The sequence below is a fragment of the Lotus japonicus genome, chromosome 1, assembly GCF_012489685.1.
Source record: "Lotus japonicus ecotype B-129 chromosome 1, LjGifu_v1.2".
Classification (NCBI taxonomy): Eukaryota; Viridiplantae; Streptophyta; class Magnoliopsida; order Fabales; family Fabaceae; genus Lotus; species Lotus japonicus.
Window position 1 is genome coordinate 8,557,582 of NC_080041.1, and position 21,474 is coordinate 8,579,055.

At 33.7% G+C, this 21,474-nt stretch overlaps 1 protein-coding gene across 2 annotated transcripts; it reads left to right on the forward strand.

Annotated features, from left to right (window-relative positions):
* Positions 1-6,098: 6,098 nt before the first annotated feature.
* LOC130733432 (ubiquitin C-terminal hydrolase 12-like) lies at positions 6,099-21,279 on the forward strand. 2 transcript variants are annotated; one of them, XM_057585604.1, is made up of 32 exons: positions 6,099-6,265; positions 6,640-6,709; positions 7,354-7,504; positions 7,720-7,877; positions 8,648-8,913; positions 9,014-9,232; positions 9,333-9,441; positions 9,527-9,642; positions 10,661-10,759; positions 11,382-11,491; positions 12,155-12,229; positions 13,470-13,548; positions 13,634-13,780; positions 14,283-14,363; positions 14,474-14,593; positions 16,190-16,312; positions 17,131-17,208; positions 17,304-17,392; positions 17,478-17,586; positions 17,901-17,969; positions 18,060-18,170; positions 18,362-18,417; positions 18,554-18,731; positions 18,813-18,914; positions 18,993-19,064; positions 19,353-19,418; positions 19,637-19,702; positions 19,893-19,979; positions 20,097-20,213; positions 20,374-20,448; positions 20,552-20,638; positions 20,783-21,279. In XM_057585604.1, the coding sequence occupies exons 1-32, from the start codon at positions 6,236-6,238 to the stop codon at positions 20,822-20,824; spliced, it is 3,357 nt and encodes a 1,118-aa protein (XP_057441587.1). In that variant the 5' UTR covers positions 6,099-6,235; the 3' UTR covers positions 20,825-21,279. The 2 variants fall into 2 exon arrangements, with proteins under 2 accessions (XP_057441587.1, XP_057441588.1); XM_057585605.1 differs by having other exon boundaries at positions 6,643-6,709.
* The last annotated feature ends 195 nt before the right edge of the window (positions 21,280-21,474 follow it).

A 21,474-nucleotide genomic window follows, 5' to 3' on the forward strand; every position in this document is an offset into this window, starting at 1 on the left:
TTGTCCCTTTTGGTATAAATGAAAATTAAAATATTGGATTTGGCGGAAATTAATTTGGGGTTTGTGTAAATAAATTTTACACACACACAAATATTTAATTTAATCCTTTTAAGAAAGAAAAAAAGAAATAATGAGCACTTGCAAAAAAATTGAAATATGATTATTTAAATAAGTAATATTAATTAGCTAATTGAAAAAAGAGCTCTTGTGATGGATAGGAAGGAAGTTAGAAATTGAAAAAGAAAAAAAAAATAGCTCTAAAGATTTTGTAATATCACACCACCATTATTTTTTGCCCAAATTATATCTAGACATGTTAAGTTTGATTCTTTAACTTTTGTTCATCACGTTCTTTTTGAAAAATGGTGGTGATTAACTCCAATGAAACTAAGCTAAAACAGCTTCAAGGGAGGAGGAAATAGCTCTACTAGCATTCTAAATAGGAGGACAAGCAAAATCCAGCAAAGTCGATTCCGACGCACCCGCACCGGAGACAAGGCAGAAACTGGTGTGGTCACGCCATTGTGTTAGTAACTTTGACCTATTTTCGTAAAATGACTCGTACCAGTTCGTTATCCATTTGATCGAGCTGAAATTTTGATATATTATTCATAACACATAGATGGAGATAACAAAATGTTTCTCCTATGAGAAACATCTCACGCAAGATACAGTCAAGTCATTCAATGAGATCTGTCTTTGATTGTTTCTTGAAATAAAACACTAAAAGATAACAAAATCCCAACAAACTCTAATAAAAACAAATTGAATCCTAATAATGTAGATTATGATTAAAAATACTAATTATGACTCAATAAATAAAGTAAAAACAAGATAAAAGCACAAGCAAATTACCCTTATCCCCAAGATAAACATTTTCCCCACCCGCATAAAGATGTGTTAGAAGTGGTCTTCTCCCATGTGCTAGCCTCTTAGGTCACATGATTTTTTCCCCTTGTTTTGCCTCAAATTCCTTCCTCCTCGCCATCCTCACCCTCCATACGTTCTAAATCCACCAACAATTAAAGATTCACCTTCCTTCATTGTTCGATATGATGAAACTCACAAATCGCTCAAAGGAAAGCTCTTTAGGGGTTAACTTCGTACACTCATTCTGCCTCATTTCTCTCCCTTCATGATGGGTTTCTAAGAATTTAACTTTGTAGACCTTAGCTTGTGTCTTAAGTGTTGATTCTCTTGATATTGATGATGATATAACTTTGTTGCTTATGATCCTTCCAAGCGTGTGCACTTCTAAGCTTGTCATAATAGGCAAACTTACCTTCAAGGGGCATGATGATATTTGGCATGACCTTGCCTCTAACTTTAAATTCATCTTGACTTTTCAATTGTTTCATAGCAAGCTCTCTGTAGAATTGTTCTTCTTGTAGCTTCAAGTGACTTCTTGTGATCCTTTGCTCCCAATGTTTTCATTTCTCCATTCAGCTCCTTCAACTTTGTTTCCCATGTGTTTCCTCTCTCAATTTCTTTTATTTCGTCTTGCTTTTATGACCTTTTGTGGATAAGGCGACATTTGAAGATTCTTTTATTTCATGAGCTTCTTCACCTAATTCTATCTTCAAATAATATTGGAAAACTATGTTCCAAACAAAGCAGACCTTTAAAGCCAGATATCAGTCCTTTATATTTGATACTTTGTTTAATAGACGTTTTAGCTTGTATCTTCACTTGCAGTCTTCAATATTTTATGTCTAATACTGGTTAAGACTTTGAATTGAATGACATATGATTATTGACTTTTATAACTTTTTCTTTTGCCATCATTAAAACTAAACAATGAGGATGTTTTCCCTAACACAATTGTATTAGACTCCCTAAACACATGAAACAATCCACCTCCGCCCTTATAAAATTAATACAATTTAAGTCGTATAGGAGTTTCCATTCACATCAGTCCATCTCGTCCTTAGTGTGTTCAAACAATCTAAGTAGGTTAGGACTTTCCATGGTGTGTATGCTTTTCATCGCACCCAACCAACCACAAACATCTAATCGCCCTCAATCACAATGCACTTAGTTGAATATAACTTTTTATTACTCAAAAAAGATTCTTCTTCATCATTCGATAATAATGTAAAAAAATAAATGATACGACTTATAGAAATCAATGATGTAAAAAATTAGTTATATCTATAAGATTTTTATAATCAATATATAAATAGTAATGAAAATAAGTGGTGTATATCCTACAAGTGTAGGGTGGGTCTTGTACGACATCTTACATGTAATTACCTATGATAAATAACTAATTAATCTTCTCATTAATGTGTAATTCTTTTGGTATTCCAACTACAACATGCAATACCTTTGTTATAGAATAAAAATAGTAATTATTTTAATTTATTATTTCTAAATAAATTATCAACTTCTTATTAATCATTAAAATAATATTAATCATAATTTTAATATACAAGAATTATAAAATTTTAAAATTAATTATAATTATAAAATAAAATATGATTAACAACTAATTAATATTTTTATCAATGTAAATATCAAATAAATTTTACTCGTTATTATTATTATTTTAATTTTTCCTGTGATTAATAATTAAAATTTATATACTATTGATATTTAATTTTAAATATGAGAAATTGAATATTTTTACAATTATTAATCATTATAATGAATAATATAAAAATGTTATTACTAACCAATTAATATTGTTATTAATGTGATCAGGTCAAGTCTATTGTGATTGACAATTAAAATTTGCATAAGGACCAAAAAACAATTAAAATTTGGATTGAATGTGATAGGGTGGAGCCCTTGTGATCCTATGTAATCTATACTATATGAGAAGTATGTTTTCATGTCTTTTCTCATTTAATAAAATGTTTTTCTTTGAAAAAAATTGAATTTATATAACATTAAATTTTGTTTTTAAATATGAGAAATTGATTTTTTTTATAAATTTCTTATTAATAAATAATTAATATTTTTATTAATTTGAGTCAATTTAAATTTTACTTACTATTATCATTAATATTTTTAATTTTTTCTTAAGTTGTGATTAACAATTAAAATTTAAATAATTAAAATTTACATATTTTTAAATACGGAAAAAATTAGAGATTAAAATAATGAATTACATAGAAGGTTATTAATAAATAATTAATATTTTTATTAATGTTTAAGTCTAGTAAAGTTGACTTATATATGTAGTTTTTATTAATGTATATCAAGTAAAGTTAACTTATATAAAAATAAATAATATTTTTATCAATGTATAAGTCAATGATGATTCAAATGTTGAAGTGAAACTTTTTTTTTTTTTTTTTGTAGATTTTCAGTAAGTAAAAGTAAACAACGAAAAAAAATGAACAAAGTGAGAATAAATAAGAACAAGGAAACACATTTCTAGGAAATGGTTTTGTGACCTAATCCTATGTTCATACACATTCCAATTGAGTTATTCTCAATTACCCATGGTGTCAAGGCTAATTATTCACTTACTAATCCCTTAGCTAAGTGAAACTATCAATGAAAAGTATAAGAGTCAATCATTTGACCTAAATACTCAATCAATGCATTAATAGTTCAAAATTCAAGCAAATCATAACTAAGTATTTCTCTTATCCATAAGATAAAAAAATTCAGCTAACCCCTTTCCAAACCTGTAACCCAAACCAAATTTCCAATTGTGCATAAGCTAGATAGATAAACGGACCCACTAGCAATTAGGTACAATAATACAATAATGCAAATGAAAAGAGATTCATGAAGATAAAAGGAAAACTCATATATAAATTGGTCATAATCATTACATAGTCACAAAATCAACAAAGTCGCTCCCTAGGACATGAGTTTAACTACACATAGATACAATGTAGAAAAAAAGGAGAAGAGGAAACCAAAGAAGGCATGACCATGATTTGGGAAGACCTCACAAGCCCTAAGTCCCTAACAAAGCTCTATATCATCAAAGAGAGGTGTGAAAGCAACATTATTCTATTCCAATCTAACGGGCTTGCCCTAGCATATAAAGTGAGAAATTAGAAGAAGAAAGTGAAAATATATTCCTAAAAATAGAGTTTTATGTTGTTAAACACGAATGTTGCAACATTGCACTTTTGAATGCGCCAACATTGCAATGCTGCAAGCCTGCAACATTGAACTTTCTAATACTTGAGCATTGGGTCCAACATAATCTAAGCGCGACTAAGTCTAGATAAGTAGTGCGGCAACATTGCACCAACTTATGTTGCAACATTGGACTTTTGGATGCTTGAGTGATAATCTAACACCTGTAAAAAAAAAAGGGCAAAAACATATAATAAATCAATAAAAAGCTAAAACAACCTAGAAAAATAACAGTGCATGATAAGAGACTTAAATGCATGAAAATAACTAAAATATTCTTTTGATAACACCAGGAATTAGCTATATAAAAAGCATGGACTACGAAAAGCAGTTAACAAAGGCTACTTGGAACAATCAATCAGTTTTAGTTGTTGATTTTTCTTTCGCTAAAGTGTGAATCATACGCCGGATGTAGTTATATATATATATATCATAAAAAAGATATATTCTAGTGGAGTAGCTTTTGTGCTACATATACTGGGCGATTTAGTTCGTTTAGGACAAATGGGCCAAGAAGCTATAGGCAATTCTCACAAATTAACTTATAAAACTACATGCAAAATAACTAGAGAAATAACTCTAAATTTCGGGTCAACAATTATTAATGTTGATGAAGGAAGAAAGGATCAAGGAAAACATCTTGGAGGATATGTACACAACCTAGAACGATAAAGGCTAAGGGAGTCAAAAGCTATATATATATATATATATATAAGTTTCTTGCGGTTTTAACATTGTGAGTTGTATTTTAAATATTTGCTTTGAGGAGTGTGTGTGTGTATTGAAGTCATAAGGTGATTGAGAGTGGTGTCTATGTGATGTAACAATTTTCACATAGTGTTTATTTCATGGTTGTTGGCTCAGAAAACGACCATGATTTTTCTCCATTTTTAGAGTTTTTCCATGATATATATTTGTGTTATTGATTGTGCTCTTGTTTTCTAATTCTATATGGTTTCCCAACAAAATCTCCTCATGAGTTAGTCTCCATATATGCATGCTCCAGACCTACAACCCAAGGACGTAAAGAGATGTCGATAGTTTCTTTCCCCACCATCAAGATAAGCATCGATTTTGAAGGACCATTAAACGAAAGTAATGTAATAGCATATCATGAGTCGCGCTCATAGATTAGTTTGTGGTACCTTAGTTTCCAAGAAAGGAGGAAACCATGCTTTATAACTAAAACCTCATTTTGAAAAGCATTTTGAGCAGGGGATGAACTTTAAAAGCCTGCAGCCGAGTTACCATTACCATTAGGCAAATATGGGTTGTATAGTTATTAAAACTCTCATTAATATTAATATTAACATATCTATGCATACGAGGATATCCATTGCAACCTATAATTAAAGCTTGAAGAGGAAGTTTTTCCGAGGAAATCATTGCAATTAGATAAAGAAGACAAAACCTGCCGACAACATAATCGACAAACCATTCAGAGTCATCAAAGACCTCATTATCACGCTAACGCCAAATCCAACAAAATAACTATTGGAAACGTGTGGTCTTCCACATGATGAATGCGGAATGCCAAAAAGCAATCTGTGTTCGAGCACAATTATGGATGAAAGTTGAAAAACTAAAGTAAAAGCCTAACCCCGTCAAAAGTTCTTTTGCAACAACACAATCCCTTAAGGCAACAAATTATATATAGTATCCTCCTTATTTGAACACTCATCACATACACATTTAACACATTTACTTGTAAGGCTTCTAAAAACTCATTGAAACAAGTCCATAAAAAGCTTATAAACATATTTAACTCATGATATTTTTTTTGCAAAGTTCATTAAAGTAAATTAAAATTACCTAAAATGATCTACTTACAAGTATGACTATATATACACAAATATCATAAAATGAGCTAAGTTAACCTATGATTTTCTTATGAATGAAGAAATAGATAGATTTGGGCTTAGAAGTTAGAACTATAGCGCATGATGAAATACCAAAAATACCCAAATCCCCAAATAAAAACGAAAGACATTTCTTTTCTCCCTCTCGTATCGAGAGCAATATAGCTTCTGGTGATCTCGTTTTCACACACTCCTCTCTCTCTCTCTTCTTCTTCTTCTTCTTCTTCTCTGCGAATAAGCAACGCTTTGCGAGGTCAATTGCCGCAATCGCCATGACCGTGATGACTCCTGCTCCCATTGATGTACGTTCTCTAACCTCACTCTTTCTTGGTTTCTCCATTTCGTGTTTCAATCACTCGCAGCAGCGTTTTCAATTTCACTTTTGGTTTTCACTTCTGTGCGTGATTCTGTTTTCGTTTTCATGAATGGTGCGTTTTGGGTGTGAATTAACTGAATTCCGTTGCCATTTTTGGGTAGTGATGATGGGGGTAGTGATTATGGGGTTTTCGTTTAAGGGTTGTTGTGTGGTTTTTGATCTGCTTCACTGTAATTCCGCTTCAATTTCGATGGTTTTCGTGGTTCGATTTTGAAGGGGATTTAGTTGGGGTTTGGTTTTTCGGTGGATCCGAAGTTGGTTGATGGGTTTTTTTGTTTGTTTGGGTTTTCTTTTTTGCAGCAGCAGGAGGATGAAGAGATGCTTGTTCCGCATACGGATTTGCCTGAGAATAATCACCAACCCATGGAAGGTACTGCTTTGTTTTTCTTTCGATCCACGGTGAAACGAAACCCCCCTTTATTTGGCACTGCATTTACTGCTGTTTAGATGATATTGTCATTTTGGTTTATGAGTTAATGAAGCCACTTCATGCATTGTTTGGTTGCTAGCGAGAAATAACGAGAGGGAAGAACTCAGTTGTAAATTGGTTTAGGAGTTCTAGGTTTTCGGGTTTCGGTTACTTGTCAGTTTGCATTCTGGAATGTCTGTGTATTTTCGATGACTGACTCTATTGGTTGCTTTATTTTCTCTCTCTCCTCTTTCACGGGGAGCAGTTAGAGAGTTTCGTTCGGTTTTTGACACTATGTGACCACTTCATGCATTGTTTGTTTGCTAGCGAGGAATAAGAGAGAGAGAAGAACTGAGTTGTAAATTGGTATAGGAGTTCTAGGTTTTCGTTTTTTTTTTCTCGGGGAGGGAGTAATTACTTGTCAGTTTGCAATGTTTGAATCTATTGGTTGCTTTATTCTCTCTCTCGTCTTTCACGGGTAGCAATTAGAGAGTTTCGTTTAATTATTGTCACTATATGCCCCACCCCTTCCCCTGTAAGTTCTCAGCTAATTTAAGGCATGATACTTAAGTTGTTTTCTTTTCATTTATGTGGATGGACATTAGTTGTTGCTCAACCTGAAGCTGCCCCCACTGTGGAGAGTCAGCCTGTCGAGGAGCCTCCACAATCAAGGTTCACGTGGAGAATTGACAACTTCTCCAGGATGAATGTGAAAAAGCTCTATTCAGAAGTATTTGTTGTTGGTGGTTATAAATGGTAATGTGCTTACACATTCCTTGAAAGAATTCATGTTGTTGATTTTGCTAGTTCATTAGATATGATTTACGATAGGGCATTATGATGCTGTTTGACCCACATGTCGTCGACTCTATCTTGTGGGAGAACAATTTTGTTGTTGTTGTCTTATTAGTTCGTTACTGTATATTTATCTTCAGTGATCTCTCCTGATTAATTTTTTTTTAACTGAGCAGGCGTGTACTTATTTTCCCAAAAGGGAACAATGTGGACTATCTGTCCATGTATTTGGATGTCGCAGATTCAACTAATTTGCCCTATGGTTGGAGTAGATATGCACAGTTTAGCTTGGCAGTAGTTAATCAAATACAGAATAAATACACCGTGAGAAAAGGTAATTTCTTCAGTTTGTTCCCTACTCCTGTTACAAGATGAAGTACCATGCATGTATGTAGAAAAGGGAATTGCTGGACTTAAAAGTGACAAATGTTGTAAGATACTAAGATGTTATTTGCATTCTGGAGGAAAATTTTACAATTGAGATCTATTTGTTGCAATACTATTTTTTCACCGAGAAGCCTGAATGATTGTGGTAGATTGATTTTATAAAATCCCCATAATAACACCTCTTTGTATATCATTCTCATCTCCTATGCCATTTCTTATTAGCCATTTATTCTTGTACCTTGTGGGGAAAGGCTTCTGTTTATCAAAAAAAATTTAAAACCTAACAAAACTGGTTTCTTTTCATATGCCTTCTGCCTCCTCAATCATTGAAATTTTAGTTCATTAAACCTTTTTACTAAAATTAAAATTACCACTTGTACATGTGTTCTTTCCCTAATAACTTTGGATCTAAATCTTGATATAGTTATATTACTTGTCTTCAATGAACTTGTTAGTGGCAACATGTTAATAAAACACAGATTCTGCTAACTTAACGAGCACCCTTTAAGAAATACAAATTGGAAAGTATTTACCGAAAGTGTTACATTTAATGAATACATATAAATTTTTGTTTTTCGTTCAAACCTTTTCATTTTCATTTTTGGCTATGAAACCTTTTCATTTTTGAATTGGAAATAGAGAATAGAATGTTGAAGTGGTAATAGTTTTTGGGCATAGCCATGTGTCTTTTCTGTAACTTTGTTTTACTCTATGTAGACACACAGCATCAATTCAATGCACGAGAAAGTGATTGGGGTTTCACGTCCTTCATGCCGCTTGGTGAATTGTATGATCCCAGTAGAGGGTATCTTCTGAATGATACTCTTGTAGTTGAAGCCGAGGTTCTTGTTCGTAGGATTGTTGATTACTGGACTTATGATTCAAAAAAGGAGACTGGCTATGTTGGGCTGAAGAACCAGGGAGCTACATGTTATATGAATTCTCTACTCCAAACTCTGTACCATATACCTTATTTTCGAAAGGTCTGGTTCTATTTCTCGTATATATATTTTTCTTTGGCTGAAGTTCTCTTGTTTGACTGGAAAGTAATGAGGAATCTGAGTCCTGGATGTTATATTTCAGGCTGTATACCATATGCCAACAACGGAGAATGATATGCCCGCTGGAAGCATTCCTCTGGCTCTGCAAAGTTTATTCTACAAGCTCCAATATAGTGACACCAGTGTTGCAACAAAGGAGCTGACAAAATCTTTTGGATGGGATACATATGATTCTTTCATGCAACATGATGTTCAAGAACTGAATAGAGTTCTATGTGAAAAACTTGAAGACAAAATGAAGGTAACAGAAAGACCTCTAGATGTTTATAGTTTGTGCACAATTCTATATTGGTGAAATACTAGCTCAAATGCATTATGGATTATGTTCACTTTGTCTGTAGGGAACTGTTGTTGAGGGAACTATACAGAAATTATTTGAAGGGCACCATATGAACTATATTGAGTGCATCAATGTGGACTATAAATCAACTAGAAAGGAGTCCTTTTATGGTACTTTATGATGACGCTAAAGTTAATTTATGTTTAGTTGTACCTTGCCACTTGATTTTAATATAGTTTTACTGATGGATGGCAGACCTTCAACTTGATGTGAAAGGCTGTCATGATGTTTATGCTTCCTTTGACAAGTATGTTGAAGTTGAACCTCTTGAGGGGGACAACAAGTATCATGCTGAACAATATGGTTTGCAGGTTGGTTTCAATTGTCAAATTTTTAATCTACTTTGTAATAAAATCATCTTTGAGAAGCTAACCCTTTTGTTTTGTGTGTGGACTTGTATTGCTCATTGTTACTATTGTTTGTGAACCTTGCCATCGTGAATGTATGAAAAATTGCACACATGTCACGGTAACTTAATGTTTGCTTATTGGATAATGGTGCGCCTATGAAAATATGGTATAACTGGTTCAGAAGTCACAAGATAATATTGGTTTTTATTGAAGATAGAAGGAGTTATGAAGCGCACAAAGTTTTCCAGAACAATGCTAGAGGTCCTGGACTCATTCCCGGACTAACTGATCATAGGGTCAAACAATATCCTTGTCTTTGTGGGATGCGTTGATTTGCATGTAGGAAAAAATCTTACGTATGAAGACATGAGTATACCGAAGTTGTTGGATACTTAGATGTTAATTGGGCAAGTTCTTGCCTTGCTTGAAGATTGACTTCTATATATAGTGTATTAATTAGGGATAGCTTGATCACCCAGAAGTAAAATACAGAGAATTTTATAGCAAGATCAAGTGCTAAAGTAGAATATTGTTCCATGACATCAGCTACTTATGACCTTATTTGGCTTAGGCAATTACTCTTAGCTCAAATTTGGGGAATCTAAATCATATTTACTAATCGCGTGCAAAAGCACCGCAATTATAGTATATATATGTACATCATAGTTACTAAGCGATACTATAATCTCTGTAATTATTTCTCTTTATTTATATAACCTTTTCTCTGCTATGTAGCTTAACACACAGATTATGCTGCATGCCTCTCTTTCCTCTTTAGTTTACCTATCCCCCAGATTCATATATTAATAATATTATATTATTTTTTGTTTCATGTATTTTTAATATTTTGCTTATTTGCTGTGAGCATTGTCATGATATCACCTTATGTTCTTTAAATTTACCGTGCAGTTGCATGAGCATTTTTTTTAATCTAGTTGCACTTTTTAACTAATGATTTTTCGTATTCTCACTTTTTCAGGATGCTAAGAAGGGTGTCCTATTTATTGATTTTCCTCCTGTTCTGCAGCTTCAGCTGAAAAGATTTGAGTATGATTTTATGCGGGACACTATGGTAAAGGTTGGTAGTCTAATAGACCTTTGCTTTGCCATATTTCCTTCTCTTGGTACTTCCTTTTCTTTCTTTTATATTTAGAACTTCTGCTACTTCACCAGAATGCATCTGTAATTGGTTTTATTGGATATTGGCCAGAGTAAGATGCAGAAAGTTTACTCCAGCGCTGTTATACAATGCACCGAAGATTATTTTGATCTGACTAGTTAGTTATGCTAGATAATTTCATTGATATCTATTAGGATAGTCGGGAAGGGTGTAACATCCCTTGTTTATTTGCAGTATGCATCCATTCACAACACCTTTAGTACAATAAAGTGTTATGTTATGTATCTTGTGTTGGAGGAAATGATGCCTTTGGATATTGAATACCTCAAAAGAATTAATGGCAGGCATTTTTCTGGTATTTTTTTTTTGAAATTGCTTTTTTTATGATAGTTTTATTTTCTTCTTGTATATCCATGTTCAACATTTATGTGCATCATTTGGACACACTGAAGGGGGAGCATAGACATTAGCTATTGGCATGAGATTCTGTGTCTCGGACTCTCGGTCGTTGAGTTACTCACTTTTGATGGGGTTTGAACTCTTCCTAGAAATGAACGTTGGATTTTCTCTTGCCTTGCAGATTAACGATCGTTACGAGTTTCCCTTGGAACTTGACCTTGATCGTGATGATGGAAAATATTTATCACCTGATGCTGATAGGAATGTCCGCAATCTTTACACACTTCATAGGTAATATAGTGGAAGCACTTGAATCTGTTGAAAATAATTTCTTAGAATATTCAACAGAAGTTTCAGAAGTTTGGTGCATAATTGATAATACATCTTTTTTGCATTAGATTTAGGGCTGGTTGCTAGTGACTTGTTGATCTCTTTCATTATTCCTTTAGTTATTATGCTTACTTTGTAATACTTTATCTAGTATTCGTGACTTGGTGTATGATATCCAAGTTCGTCTTTTATTTGTTTTTTAAGCAGCCATTATTGTTTTATATTTTTCTTTATTTTACCTATATACTTGAGTCTATTACAATCAATTGGTGACTTCTACAATCAACAGTGATGAAATGAGGCAAATTAGAATAAGGAGAAAATGATGTGAGGATAGAGAATGGAAAGAAGAAAGCAATTAATCTTAGGGAGATGCATCTCCTAGGTCCTTCCAAATTAAGTTCGTAGTTTATTTTAAATCATTTTGGAACAGGAAAACTTGGATCATTAGTATGAAAGTGTCATTCATCAAGAATATTAATCAAAGCAGCACATAAAATTTATAATTTCTGTTTCTCTGCTGATGTTGTCGATTGTTCTGCTACTATCTTTTAATTTTTTTAATGCAAATTCATATCTTAATTTCTGTTGTTCAATATCTGACATATTGGAATTCCTCTCCAGTGTTTTGGTTCACAGTGGTGGTGTGCATGGTGGGCATTATTATGCTTTTATCCGGCCGACTCTCTCTGATCAGTGGTATGTACAATAGGTTTCATGGGTCTGTACTGTTTACTTAGGAGCTATGTTCTATTATTAATGTGATGAGGACTCAAGGCCATGCTAAATAATCTGCTTAAATGCTGATTTTGCTGCATTCATCAAATGCTTTTGTGGTGCTTGGAGTTTCTAGAGTACATATATTAACATAACTAGCTACATGGCATAAACTGGGTGAATGAACATTGTTTCATTTTTTCCCGATCTCAAATCTTGAAAAGTATCTGTTTGAGAAAGGGTGTGGAGAGACTGTATAGGTGACTGTTTTTTTTTTCTTCTGTATGTGTTTGTAAGGAGTGAGGTGTACTGTATGTTTGTATATCATGTAGATGTTCTGATGTGTGATCAGTTTTGGAAATAACAAACCTTGTTTGATGCCACATAAGGTTGTTGTGGCCTTGTGGGAGTTACTGAGTTCAGATCTTTGTACTGAATACTGATTTTAATATTTTATACAAACAGCTGGTAGTGATCATTGAAATAAATTAACAATTACGATGTGAAATCAAATATGCTAAGTTGCAAAATATTTACCGAGTGGTGCACCACGAAACATAATGTTTACATTTAACATAAATATGGTTCTTGTTGTAAGATAGGGGAAAGTGGAGTATTTTATTACAATGATAGAACCTTCATAGCTACTTTCACTTTATTCAGTACTTAGCAGAAGAATGCCTGAGAACTGCCTCGTTGCTCCTTTCCTAAGTACAACACAAAATGAACATATGCATATCCTTAATTTTTTTTTCGGGCTCATTAACTTTCATGTGTTTTATTATAGTGAGTGTTTAGCTACCTCCATCAATACCTTAATTGCATGGGAAAAAAATTTCGAACTCAATGTGTTTGTCTATAAAGTGAGAAAGTGAGGGTGTATCCACTGTTGATTTGATTTAAAGTGCATTGTAATCTTAAGTCGTAAAACTCCAAGTCTGTCCACCCTCACTTTATCACTTTGTTGACAGTCTCACTTTAGAGAAGCTCTGTCGAATTTTATGAAGTGTGTCATAGACTAAATCTGTTCAGTTTACACATTTTGCAATGGTGGTGATCTACAATCCTAAATTTCTAATAATAGTTTTACTGAGCTAGGGTATAACATGCAACCTACTGAGAGGCCTTTCACATTCTTTTTGTATTTCAACTGCTCTTGTTACTGACTGACTGAACGAGCCCTTAACTGCATGATTTGATTGAATATATAACTTGCTCTCAGGTACAAATTTGATGATGAGAGGGTGACAAAAGAAGATACTAAACGGGCACTAGAGGAGCAATATGGTGGGGAGGAAGAGGTAACTGTTTTATTTCCATTGGCAGTGGCATTTGGTCTCTTTACTCATTTGGATATTTATTAATAATTCAATCACTTGTTAACAGTTACCCCAGACAAATCCTGGATTCAATAACACACCTTTTAAATTCACCAAATATTCAAATGCATATATGCTGGTATATATACGTGAAGCTGACAAGGACAAAGTAATATGCAATGTGGATGAGAAAGATATTGCTGAACATTTAAGGGTAAGTGGGTCTTCTTATGTGCTTTAGGGCTCAGAGTAAATCAATGTTTTCAGAACCACAGATCGGTTATTGAACCGGTCAAGGCACCAGTTCTTATAAACATAATTATTATCATATTATATTTTCAGAAGTCTTAGTTATAATGTATAATTCAAAACAATTTTTCAAGACTGGAAATTCATGTCATACGTAATAAATATCAACGTGTCTTCGTGATTTCCACAAGGAGCCTTCAACGCTCGCCTTCTGTCAATTTAATACAATGATTAATTATTTAATTAAAAAATTCTGTTCATTATTTCTTTTTTATAATTTTAAGACAATACAAGTTGGGAGTCGCACTCCTCCTCAGCCCTGCTTACATTATAAGCTGTAACAGATGGACCGGACCCATTTTTAAAGGCCTAATCTCTTCTGTCTTCTCCATAATTTACACACAACTCCACTTCACAACCTCTCTCAAACCCTATCTGCACTGAGTTTCTGCATTGTGTTAATTCAGGAGAGGTTGAAGAAAGAACAGGAAGAAAAAGAGCACAAAAAGAAAGAAAAGGCAGAGGCTCACCTCTACACTATTATAAAGGTTCTTATTTCTTAACTTAGGATTAAGCATTGTTTGTTTTTATGAAGATGCTGTGAGCTACTCAATCATATTGTATCTAGATATTACTGGTAACATATGATACTTCTTAGGTGGCACGAAATGAAGACCTTAAAGAGCAGATTGGAAAGGATATATATTTTGATCTCGTAGACCATGACAAAGTGAGGAGTTTCCGTGTCCAAAAGCAGATGTCATTTAACCTTTTCAAGGTAACATCGTTAGTCACACTTTTAGCTCTCTTGCTAAGTCTATTGACCTGGCATGATATACCAACTATTTTTTTTTTGACTCGATGTGGTCTCCAAAGCAAATATTTCTTGTTAAACTGTCACTTTTCATTGGAAAACTTTAATAACAGACAGATTGATATTGTTATAATCTAACAATTCCAAAAGTTTAATATGTCGGGTTAAAAAAGATGTGAATGATTTTATATCAAACATGTCCCCTCATGCAATAATCAGTTGGGGTTTGAAATGAGGACTATACACAAATCCATCCTACCTTGCAAGAAATTTAACTTTTTTTGTTGATCTCATTAGTCATAACTATTTAGTATTTAGTCATAGAAGTTTTAGGGTCTGAGTGTCTCAGATTGAGTATGCTCATGATCAAAAGCAAAATTTAAAAAATAAACTAGAAATTTGATTTTTAGTAGAAAATATTTTAGTAGCTTTTGAAATAGCCATTGTAACATACGAGAGAGAATCAAACTCCTTATTTTTAGGTGACACTACCTCGTTTAGTTTTACAATCTCATCCATATTTTTTAAATCTTAAGTGTTTTTTATGTCATTCAATGAAATTCTATATGAAAAAAGCACTTCTACATTTTTATATTATGATCTGCAATCACTTTTTAAAACTGAAAGCACTTTTTCATTTTGTACACGACCATTTGTAATTTGTGCTTTTTAAAAACTGTCCTATAATAAAATAACTTTTTTATGCAACCTTTTAATCACTTATATTTTAAGCATACACAAACTGGCCCTTAACATCATTGCTTAAATGAGTAATCCCATAAGCTTAAGTTGATAGATGAAAGCACGTCAATGATTTATATCTAACAAATATTCTGACATAGAGTGCCTTACACCACATTGATAATACACTCAAGAGGGAGACAATATAAGATTATCCATGGGCAGGGAACTACATTATTGATGTTTCTAAGTATAATTTTTTCTTCTTCAAAATAGGGTGAAAGTTAGCAGTTCCATGTCATGGTTATTTTTTAGATTAATGTGTTTTAAAATTGGGGGGGGGGGGGTATATACTTTAGTTTTGTATTTTTCTTGCAATGTATTTAATGGCGTATTAAGATATCCTCTGTCCTTCCGTTGTGGATGATAGCAGTTGAAGAGTTACCAGAATGTCATAGGATTGAATGCATCCGAGAGGGATTTAGGAATTGGGAATATTGAATGTCATAGACTTCTATGGTTGATATTTCTGGCTGGTGCTTTTGCTGCTAGTCATTTTACTTTTTGGATGAATCCTTAATTTCTCGCACTATCTTCTCAAATTTTTACTCAGATATGATGGGAGTCATGGGACTAGGGAAACTTTAGTTTTTGAACTCCTAAAGAGCATATCATTATATTAATTTCATCCTCGGAGATTTTTTTTTGAAACAGTACTCAATTATAAAACTGTTGTTGCTTTAGTTGGAATGTCATATGATTCTTTGTGGTCTTAAATGATATTTTTATTTGTTGGTGAAGGTTACACAATTGATGCGTTATGTTTGTTTGTTTGATTTGATTTGATATTTTTCTTTGATTTCTGATTGTGGTAAGCAGGAAGAGGTTGCTAAAGAGTTTGGCATACCAGTTCAATTCCAGCGCTTTTGGCTATGGGCAAAGCGTCAAAACCATACATATCGCCCCAATCGACCATTGACACCAGCTGAGGAAGCACAATCTGTAAAGTTTTTTTCCTGGAACCTTTTCCTTATTATTCTGCTCATATAACCCCTTCAAGCTTCTTACCTATGACTTTTTCATCTTTGGTTATCATGTTTCATACTTCCACGCTTTTAGGGAAATAGTCGTTTTGTAAAAAGAACTTATTTTTCCCCAAATTTATGTGCTATGTTGAATCTGTTTAATGCTGTATGGCAAATTGATTGTGATTTGAACTAAAAAAAGAAGTGGGAAATTGATATAAAGAATCAAAAGAGAAGTACAAATTTATTAAATAAATGATTGAGAATAGGGGAGATGTCTCTCCTCTAAGGGGTTTCCCTTGGCAAAGGATTTCTCTTTTCACACACAAGTTATCAAATTCATAAAATGAATCTTTCTATCCTTATTTCCCCTATTTATCTAATTGATATCCCCCTAGCTACCCCAACTAATCCTTACCACTATTACTTCAATTCATTCTACTCTTTCACCTTGATGGATTGTCATAGCTTGTTGCACATTGTTAGATTTCCTATCTTGGGCTGACCCAATAGTTGATTGGCTCTCTATTTTCTTTCTAGTTGTTTTATTTTCCCCATACTGGCTAGCTTCTTTTTATTTCTTGAAAATGAATCCAAAATGCAACTCATACAAGTATTTTTCTTACTGATTGTTTTGGATCACATGACTTTTTATAGTTTTGCACTTATTCCTGTGATAGTGCTTAGTGTTTTGTGATTCACATTTGCCTGTTTTCTGTGCTCAATTTTGCGACAACAATTTCTCTTTGATCTGAAGTAATTAATTATTTTTTCTCAATCTGATACATGTTGTAGGTTGGACAAGTGAGAGAGGTTTCAAACAAGGTTCACAATGCAGAATTGAAGTTGTTTTTGGAAGTGGAGCTTGGACCGGTAACATTTAAATTACAGAAGTTGTATGCCACTTTGGTAACATGAAACATTATTATCAAAACGCAATCCTGTTGACAAACTACATTATTATTTAGGACTTACGTCCCATTGCACCATCTGACAAGACAAAGGACGATATACTTCTTTTTTTCAAGTTATATGATCCTGAAAAAGAGGAGCTACGGTACTGAGTAATTTCTTTATTTTAACGTATGTTGGATAAATGGTGGGCCTAGGTTGAAATTAAATATGTTTCCCTTTTATGGCAGTTATGTTGGAAGGCTCTTTGTGAAGAGTACCGGTAAGCCATCAGAAATCTTAACAAGGTTAAATGAAATGGCTGGTTATGATCCTGACGAAGAGATTGGACTTTATGAGGTTGGTTTGTATTATCTGGTTTATATCTATCTGTTGTATAACTTAAAAATATCAAAATAGTTCATCCTTTTATGATCTGAAGCCATATGCTTCTTTACCCACTAAGCTCGGTCAACCAGTCATGGTTTAAGTTCTTCAGTAATTAAGCTTGCTGGTCATTAATGTCAATAGTGCCTCATGATACATGAAAATTTATCTTCGTTGCATATGCCTTTTCAGAAGGGAAAGGACCTTTATTTTTGTGGCATCTTCAGGTTCTGATCTCGACAAGCAGCTTTAGTCACGTGGCATTAACTGTGCCTGTTATTGTGTAGGAAATTAAGTTCGAACCAAATGTCATGTGTGAGCCTATTGACAAGAAATTAACATTTCGAGCAAGCCAGGTAAATATGTACAATTGATGCACATTGAGTTACTGTATCGTGATTATTGGTTTATTGGCTGGCTTATTGGTTTGTTTTTCTAAAATGCAGCTAGAAGATGGAGATATCATATGCTTTCAGAAAGCTCCTGCAATGGATAGTGAGGAACATGTTCGCTATCCAGATGTGCCTTCTTACTTAGAATATGTGCACAATCGCCAGGTAATTTCTTCTTGGGGTTCAACTAAGGAAATTTGTTTTGTATGTGATGCAAAAAATAAAGTTACTGATTTGTTGTGTGATGCTGTTATGCTGGAATCATTCTACTTTCCTCTTTTCCTTTGTGCTCATGCTTGCATCATGTGTAACAAATAAGATATCTGCTGAAATTGTCTTCAATTGATATATTTTAGGTTGTCCACTTTCGTTCGTTAGATAAACCTAAAGAAGATGACTTCTGCCTGGAGATGTAAGCATTATGGAATTTATTGGAGTAAATCATTATATTAATACAATTGCAGTATTTTAGTTTAGAGAACATTCAAGTTATATATTGTGCTTATGATAACGTCTTTAACGCATACTCTATGTATATTAATGTCCAGGTCAAGGCTGTATACATATGATGATGTGGTGGAGAAAGTAGCCCAACAACTTAACCTGGACGATCCATCCAAAATTAGGCTTACCCCACACAACTGCTACTCTCAACAACCTAAACCCCAGCCTATAAAGTACAGAGGGGTGGATCATTTATCTGATATGCTGGTTCATTACAATCAGGTAGTTATTGATTTATAGTTTAACCCTTCCTGATGTTTATTATTATAAAATTGAACACCTTATACCTTTCTTGTATGCCAGACTTCGGATATATTATACTATGAAATACTTGACATACCTCTGCCAGAGTTACAAGGTCTGAAAACTCTGAAAGTTGCATTTTATCATGCTACCAAGGATGAAGTGAGTACAGTTAACAATTCTTCAAGTTTTTGTTTTGTGTTTCTGTTTTTAATTTTTTTTTTTAAATTGTTGATTCAGGTGGTTAGTCATACCATCAGGCTCCCAAAACAGAGCACTGTGGGGGATGTCCTTGACGATCTTAAAACAAAGGTGCTTTTATCTGATTTTTGCTATAGTTCGTTAACTTGCTTACGTTGTATAATGATATTTACATGACATTGCAATTAGAATATAGAAATGCACCCAACATGAATTTATGATTTATGGTTTCATCTACATTTAGCGTTTTAAAAATGCCTGTTTTGCGCAGTTGTAGCTGCAGTATTGTTTGAGTAGCAGTTTTTTTGATATGAAGTTGTCAACTTTTCCTCAATTCATGATTTTTTAATTAATTACCTAATTAGATATGCCATGCCCATTTTTGTACTGTTTTTATAGGTTGAGTTGTCTCATCCTAATGCTGAGCTTAGGCTGCTTGAAGTCTTCTATCACAAGATATACAAGGTAGGAAGATACCTCTCAGCGAACTGCTACTGGGTTTATTACTATTCTTACTTATTTTTCTGAGTAAATTATTGCGGAGTCAGGACTGAACATACTAAAAATGGTATTGGCCCGTGATCTTCAGTTGCTTGTATTACTGGCTTTGCAATTAACTATTTGACACACCATCCCATTTTTCTTATTGACATAGATTCATTCAACCTGCCTCTTTTGTACAGGTTTTCCCTCCCAATGAAAAGATTGAAACCATAAATGATCAATACTGGACATTGCGTGCAGAGGAGGTAACAATCTGTTTCTTCCTTCGTGTGTGTGGGGTGGGAAGGGAGGAGAATAGATTTCAGTCCATCATGTGTTTCTGCCTTTATATGTTCATAATAGCACTTTGGCTTCTTCTAAATACGCAGTTGCATCTTTTTACCCCATAGTTCCTGTAAAAAAATGAACGAGTCTCTTTGTTTACAACTTTTACAGGTTCCAGAAGAAGAGAAAAATCTTGGTCCTCATGATCGTCTAATCCATGTGTATCATTTCACTAAAGACACATCCCAGAACCAAATGGTATGTAGTTTTAATTGATTCATTTAGCTTTTTACAGTTTTTAGTAATTGTTTTGGTACTTGTGCTGATATTAATTGTGTGCCTCTAGTAACCGAGTTTTGCATTTGATGTGTACAGCAAATTCAGAACTTTGGGGAACCCTTTTTCTTGGTCATACGTGAAGGCGAGACTTTAACTGAAATTAAAGTGAGAATACAGAAGAAACTTCAAGTTCCTGATGATGAGTTTGAAAAGGTATTTCCTCTTTCAGAGTTTTATGGGGCATATTAGGGTTCTTACATTTTGAGATTTTGTTAAGTGATGAATGTATTATAGGATAAATATATGCAGTAAATATTGGTTAGTATACTTGGTTTAGGTTGCCTAATTTTTTCAATATTTCTTGTTTGGCCAGTGGAAGTTTGCTTTTTTTGCATTAGGCCGTCCTGAATACCTCCAGGACTCTGACATCGTATCCAATCGTTTTCAGGTGATTATTTATTTATTTATTTCAATAATTCAATTGATATTTAGCACTATTTTCATACCCTCAGATTATGTTTACATTGCCCTTCTACTGTACTTCGTGACAGAGAAGAGATGTTTATGGTGCTTGGGAGCAGTATCTTGGTTTGGAGCATACTGACAATGCTCCTAAGAGGTCATATGCTGTTAATCAGGTTGGTTAGTTTGCTTGCAAAAACTGATTTTTTAAGTACATTTTGGTCTTTTGATTGTTTGGTTCTTGTCACTAGGTATTAGTTTTGAGGTTGGAAAATCTTTGTTTGTCACACCATTTCAAATCACATGTGTTTTGTTTTCAGAATCGCCACACATTTGAGAAGCCAGTAAAGATTTACAATTAGGAAGTCGGTGTTGATGAGTCCTCGTCTCGCGGGGGATGAACTTAGCATTCTTCTACATCTATGGGTTTGTAAAAACAGGGAAAATAGCAAAGGGCTAACTGCGCGTAGGCCAACTTGTAAGTTCAGCAATTGAGGTGGTGTCTGGAGGGTTTTTTATATTAGAATTGTGGTATGTAATTCTTTCTGTCTGACGGATTGTCATTGCTGTCACCCCTTGAGCTTCTTACTACTTCCATATTTATATGGAAGTTGTTCTTCAAGTTGAGGTCCTTGATTGATCATCATCACTGCACTGTATAATCCGTACATATGATTTTTGGATTAGCGAGTGTATACAGGGTATAGTTGGTTGACTCTTTTTGTTTGTCAACTCCTTGATTGCTTCCAGATTTTGTTCAGTTAGCAAAGAGACATGGTTAGACAGGAATATTCTGCTGCACCATTTCTTGTGATTATTCTCTTGTTCTTTACTTCAGTTTAGCCGTTGAACATGGTTAGCCTGGAATATCCGCTAATAACGTTGTCTCACTTGGTGCGCGATTTGATTTCTATTGAACTCGGCGCAGATCCACGTTGAAGTCAATGCATCCTAATCATGCTTTTTTTTATCCACGTTAAACTCAACGTGGCAAAATTCTAGTTTCTTCAAT

Coding starts and splice junctions, on each gene's coding strand:
- LOC130733432 (XM_057585604.1), top strand. CDS start 6,236: ATGACCGTGATGACTCCTGCTCCCATTGAT. Junction 11,492..12,154: donor AATCTTTACACACTTCATAG/GTAATATAGTGG, acceptor ATTCCTCTCCAG/TGTTTTGGTTCACAGTGGTG. Junction 17,209..17,303: donor TGGAAGTGGAGCTTGGACCG/GTAACATTTAAA, acceptor ATTATTATTTAG/GACTTACGTCCCATTGCACC.